General features: G+C 53.6%; 1 protein-coding gene across 1 annotated transcript in view; it reads left to right on the top strand.

Moving 5' to 3' along the window:
* The first annotated feature begins 233 nt into the window (after positions 1-233).
* The window catches only part of GALNT7 (polypeptide N-acetylgalactosaminyltransferase 7), a 73,672-nt gene continuing 67,905 nt past the window's right edge, over positions 234-6,000 (top strand). The window contains exon 1 of the mRNA XM_082482690.1: positions 234-553. Within this exon, the coding sequence (XP_082338816.1) occupies positions 428-553 (126 nt within the window). The 5' untranslated portion in view covers positions 234-427. The remainder of the gene's footprint in view (positions 554-6,000) is intronic.

Genomic DNA, 6,000 nt, shown 5'->3' with positions numbered 1-6,000 from the left:
TGCGGGGGGGCGGGAGGCGGTGCGGGGGTCAGGGCCGGAGCGGGGGGGGCGGGCCCCGTGCGGGGCGGGGAGGTCCGGGAGCGGGCCCGGTGCGGGGCGGCCACGTGGAACGGCGGCTCCATCGGCGGCGACTTCCTGCTCCGCATCGCCCCGGCGGGCGGGGGGAGCCGGCTGGGGAGGGGGGGAAAGGAAAAAAAAAAAAAAAAAAAAAAAAAAAGAGGGGGGGGGAGAAAAGGAAGGGGGAAAAAAAAAAAAAGTTGTTGGGTGCAGCGGCGGCGGGAGGACAGCGTCGCTCCGCCGGAGAGCGGCGGCGGGGCCGTGCCGTGCCGTGCCGTGCCGTGCCGTGCCGGGGGGTTGAAGCCCCAGCCCGCCGGTGCGCGGGGCCGGGCGCTGCCTGCGCGGCGGCGGGAGGAGGAGGAGGAGGAGGATGCGGCTGAAGCCGGGCTTGCTGCTGCGCGCCCTGCTGCTGGCCGGCAGCTTCCTGGGGCTGCTGCTGCTCTGGTCCTCGCTGTCCCCCCGCGCCGAGGAGCCGGTCCCCCCGGGCCGGCCGCGGGTGAGTGTGCGGTGCGGCGCGGCGCGGAGGGGCGGGCGGGACGGAGCCGCCGACCGCGATGCGACCGGCGGCGGGAGAGTGTCTGTGTGTGTGGGGAGGGGAAGGGGGGGGGCGGCCGCCCGGGCTGCGGCCTGCGGCGCCTGCAGGCCCGAGAGGGGAGCGCGGGGCGGCGGGGCCGGCCCCGGCCGTACCCCGGGCGCCGCGTCCCTGGCCGGGCGGTGCCGCGGCGGAGCCCGGGGCCGCTGTGCTCGGCTGGGCCCCGCGGCCGGGCCCGGGGCGGGGAGCGCCGCCGCTGCCCGCTGCGGCCCGGGGCGGGGGGGGGGGGGGGTAGGGGGTTGCGGGCAGTGCGGCGGCGGGGCCTCCCCGCCGGCGGTGCCTGGGGCGCCCGCACCGCCTGGGTCCCCGCGTCCCTCCGGGGCTCCGCCGGCCCCAACTGGATGGGTACGATGTGCTCCGCCCCACAGCCCCAGCGCGGAGGGGCCGCTGTCCCCCGCCGCCCCCATGGGCTCCCTGAGGTGGCCGCGGCCGAACCGCCGTGGCCGGGGTGACACGGCGGGGGGTGACATGGCGGGGTGACCCGCGGTGCGGGCCGCAGGGGCGGTGGAGCGGCAGCTGAGGGGAGGGTGAGCCCTGTGACAGCCCCCTCGGGGGGACAGCCCGACCCCCGGGGCCTGGGGGGTGGGGGCAGAGGGCTCCTTCCATCTTCAGCAGGTGGTGTGGAGCTACGCGCCATCACCCCACCTCAGGAGACCTGCCTGGGGCAAGATGGGGCGAGATTATTCTAGTCTGGCTAAAGTCATAAAATTTTGCAGCGATTATCCTAAAAAGCATTCGTCTGTGGTGTGTTGGCTGACGATCCTGGTCCTCTCTAGTGGGCTGCTTTGAGTAACTGGAAGGCGAGCGCGCTGGCAGAGCTCTGGCGTTTGAAAACTGGCAGTGACTCTGGACTCCTTCGGCAGATGCTCCGTCTGCCGAAGCTGCCGCGGTTTTGCCATATCTGGGCAGGTACTGCTGAGAGAATAGGCCATAGTGGCTCTTCTGGAGATAGGCAGTTTATTAAGCAGTGAAGTTGCTGTAATCTGTTCTTCTAGGCACAACACGGGCTCTTCTGCATACAGAGAAATCTTTAGGAGTTTTATTTGTGTACCTCCCAAGAAATTGTCGGGTAGTAAACGTGTTGTGTCAAAAACAGTCAAATGGGAGGTGTCCCTGCCCAGGGCAGGGGGGTTGGAACTAGATGATCCTTAAGGTCCCTTCCAACCCAAACCATTCTATGATTCTAAATTACTTTTCCGGCTTAGGAAAGGGTGACAGACCTGTAAAGTGACATAGTTATGGTTGCATTGCTGTGTAGGGCAGGGACCATCTCCCAATGATTGTTGTGGGGTGACATCTGAAGTATCACGGTCCCACGGTGTGCGTGCCGTACCTGTTTCCGCAGGCACTGTAAGGAATCACGCTGTCCTTCCTCAAAAGCCTGAAGGGTTTCGCTTGGGTAGCTTCGAGCAGAGCCCTTGTATCCCCCTCCATTCGCACGTGAGGTCTCATTCGGCAATGGCATCTAGCTGGTGCGCGTGGCAGTAAAGGGGTCGCAAGAGTTTTTACAGTCCGGCCCCCGATAAAGCAGCATTCCATCCTGATTGCCCCTGCCTTGACTGGAGGAGGAAATATCCATGACAGCCACCTCAGGAAATAATTCGGTCTTCGTTGGGAACAAATATAATTATATTGAGTAAACACTGTCAAAGATGAAATCTAAACAGAATATCTGGTTCATTAGCCAGATCAGCTGTTTACTTATCGTTGTGATGTATATGAGAGCGGGCGGCACACGCTGCTTCATCGTTTTCCGGGAAACAGTGTTGGTGGTGCAAAATTCACACTTTGGTTTGGACCGCTTTCCCCCTCAGAAGCTGCTGGGGTGCCGAGCGGCGGGCGGGCTGCCGGCAGTGCTGCGGCGTGTTCCTGGGGCTGCCTCCGAAGGGGCTGCGTGCCGCTGGGCGAGATGGCACTGGGCTGGCTCCCCGGGAGAGGCTGTGCCTCCGTACAGCCTCGGCGTCTCACAACTGCAAGTTTAGTCATAACTGCTTCTCTGAAACGCGCTTTGTTCAGTCGTACCCATGTGTGTGTTTGCTCTGCTGTTTGCTGCTGGAAAGTTTGTTAAGCTAAAGATAACAGAATAATTTTTCTTCTTCCCGTACAGCACCCTCCTCCCTTTGCTTGTGCTGCAAGCTCTAGCCAACAAGTGTAAAATTCCTCCTCAGACAGTGCCAGCTTAAAATAGAATTTAACTTTTTATAGCTATCCGCAGGCAGTACCCTTTCCCTCTCTGCACGGTAACCCTGGGCACTGTGTAATAACGCTGAGGCATTAAAGAAGCAAAGATGAAAAGTTCTGCTGTGTTGTTCTTTTTGGGTTTATAACCTTGAATCTTTTCCTGCTTACAGGAGCAGACAAGAGTAAGTAACGCTGAAGACAGTGTAGTAGTGTTGTAACTATGTACTGTTAAAAAAAAAAAAAGTATATTCTCCCTTCAAATATTGTGTTATACTTTCTCTACTGATTTTAAAAGATTTCAGAGATCTTTTGGAGAGGCAAGTTGATTAATGTACTGAGAGTTTTCAAAGAAAAAGTGAAAGCGAGGAAGTGGCTGTTTAGGAAGGAAATGAGAAAACACAGAGGTGATAACAGTAATACAGACAGTTGGAGATGAGCCCTTTCTTGCTGATAGAAGACTGCCGCAGGTGCATGTGTTTGCTGAAAGCATATTCAGGGATTATGGAGACAAAGCCCTTCTCCAGTAACCTGACTGTGGGACTTTTTGTTTCCGCAGGAGACCATTTGAGGAAAGAGCGCATGTAGGATTTGGAGGGAGAGGTTCGGTGTTTATTTATCTGCATTATCAGAAATATCCAAACAGAATAAAATAATCCTTTGAGTTTCCAATCTAAACCAAATAGAAACAATGAAAATACATTAAGGTCTGTCTTCAGAGTCTTTAAAAACATACCTGCTTTTGTGTAAGTAAGGGCACCGGCTATCTGACAGCAAGGAGAACCAGGGTACCGAAGATTTAGGCAGGGACACCCTTGTTAATGGCTGTAAGAAGGATTCGGTAGAATCATTTATTTGATTGTTATGTGCATGTTGTGTGGTCTTTTTTATGTTTTCCGATTATCTTCTGCTCTTCTGGGTCAAGGGGTCAGGGTTTTGGAGCTAGCAGGAGGTGATTGAGGCCGTTCATCGTCAGGAGACTGCTGTGGGGATCTCAGCTATAGCCCCCGTTGGTCTCCAGCGAGATGCGTTGCTGATGATCAGCCTCAGAGGTACGGCCTGTCATCAAGGAGTAGGTAGGACAGTGGGCAGCATCAGTGGACTGAAATGGGAAAGATTCATTACTGAGAAGTCGAAAACAGCATATTTGGAGGAGTAAACGCAGAATGGGCCAACTTTAACTCTCCAAACCTGACCAATTGCAAAGTGTTGAAGTAACCAAACTAGTATTCAGAAGCTTGAAAAGTTATGTGTCATTGAGGTTGGTGGGTTTGGTTGTGGGGTTTTCTTGAAATATCTGTTGAGCCTACCTGGGGCAGAGCTGGAAGGACAGCTTTGCATGCTCATAGTCTGTGCAGTGGCAGTATGATCAGTGGTCTCCTACTTCTTCCCATCTTCACTGGAGCGCCCCAAGAAGCTGCTAGAAATGTGTGTGTCCTATCCGTGTGTCCATATGAAGGACAGCAAGTAAGAAAAATTGTGCAGCATGTTACTAATCCCCTTGTGGAGCCTGGGAAGGTAGTAAGAGACTTGCTGAAGCGTGTGGCTGACCTTGCACGAATCAGAAATGTGGTGGTGAGACTGCAGAGCCCACAAAATACATTCCCAGTCCTGCCCTCCTCCTGTGTGGTGAGGAGAGCTTCCTGGCATCTCGGCACGGGCTGCCCGGCCTCCTACCTGGGAGCTGATGCTTCGCATCTGAGCTGCTACAGTCTTTGTGGTATTCCCCAACTTTAGCTAGCCCCTAGCCACCACGCCCGAGCCACCCGTGGGCTGCCGCTAACTTGCCTTGCCACATGTTGAAGGCGTCTGTGACATGTTCCAGTGGCTGCTGGAAGGTGGAGAATTTATGATGCAGAGGGGTTAGAAAAAAAAGAAACAAAAGCTGAGTGGGCATTTTCTGAGCTTTCTGGTGACACCCCTTCTCCCCCACTTTAAGGACCGTAATACCCTGCGTGCCTTGGCTGGATTGTCACTGGGAACTTAAGGACAAGTTGCAGACTGAACTTGAAGTGTTATTGTGGTTTAGATCAGCTCCTTTGCGGTGGAAATCCCAGTGGAAACTCTGCACTTTCCCTTAAGGAGTAACAGCAACATGCTTGGAAGAGAAACCAAGACACAGGAATTTGAAGCTGCTATTGTTACTGGAGGGAAGGCGGCAATCGGAATAGGATGATAAATCTGATGTAACGGGGAGAGTGATGTTCAATAGTGAAGGGATTCAAGTTGGCTGAGTTTGGTAAAAACACGATGCACTGCGGTACACGGCAAAATAATCTCTCTCTCCAGTTGCCTTGTGTAGTTATCTGTACGTCGCTGACTTTTTTTTTTACTGGTTTGCCTTTCTATAATTGGGTGAGTGCTAACGCAAGGAGCACCGCATCAGTTCTGCAGCTCCGGCACTCCAAGCTGCAGGCCATGGCTCCTGCCCTGGTGCTGGCAGCGCAGGGACGGATGCAGCAGACCCGAACACCGTGCCACAGAAGGGAACGCCTCGGCAAACCCGGAGCAGGGCACCGCAGAAAGGAAACGCCTCGGCAAACCCGGACACCGTGCCGCAAAAGGGAGCACCTCGGCAAACCGGCCACGTTCAAGAAGCTGGGTTTGAAATCTGCAGGGAGGCAGCGAGCTTGCTGTAGCCAAAGTACTGCTGTAGGAAGGGAGCATCAACTTCTTTTCCCCCTCTGTTTATTACAGTAATCTTTGGTGTTGCTAGCGACAGTAATAGGCAAAATGTTTTGAGATACTAAATGCTAATTTTTTTTTAATGTGTGCTTTCATCTAAATTGGCTTTGAAAAAGCTTGTAAAAATCTGTCACCCTTGGGAGAGTGTAAAAACCCCAATCCCTACCATATTAAAAGTGAAATCTTTTGACAAATGCTTCCAGTTATGTTGCAGAATAAATGTCCACAAAGTAAATAACGTGAAGAAATGGAGAAGGAAAAAAAACCCCACCTCATAATTCCTACAATTTATGTATACATACACAGATTGTGTTAAAACTTTTTTTGAACTCTTTTGTAATTAAGATCCCTTGTAATAAGTTAGGTAAATAAGTTATTATTATCTCAAGACAATTAATTATGTAATTGCCTACTCCTCCAGAGAGAGCAGTTTCACACTGTTTTATATGTATGTGACAAGATTCCTTCTGGCCTATTTTAGCCCCAAG

Source organism: Vanellus vanellus, assembly GCF_965231255.1.
Source record: "Vanellus vanellus genome assembly, chromosome: 4".
Classification (NCBI taxonomy): domain Eukaryota; kingdom Metazoa; phylum Chordata; class Aves; order Charadriiformes; family Charadriidae; genus Vanellus; species Vanellus vanellus.
This window is presented reverse-complemented; position numbering and strand designations above follow the sequence as displayed.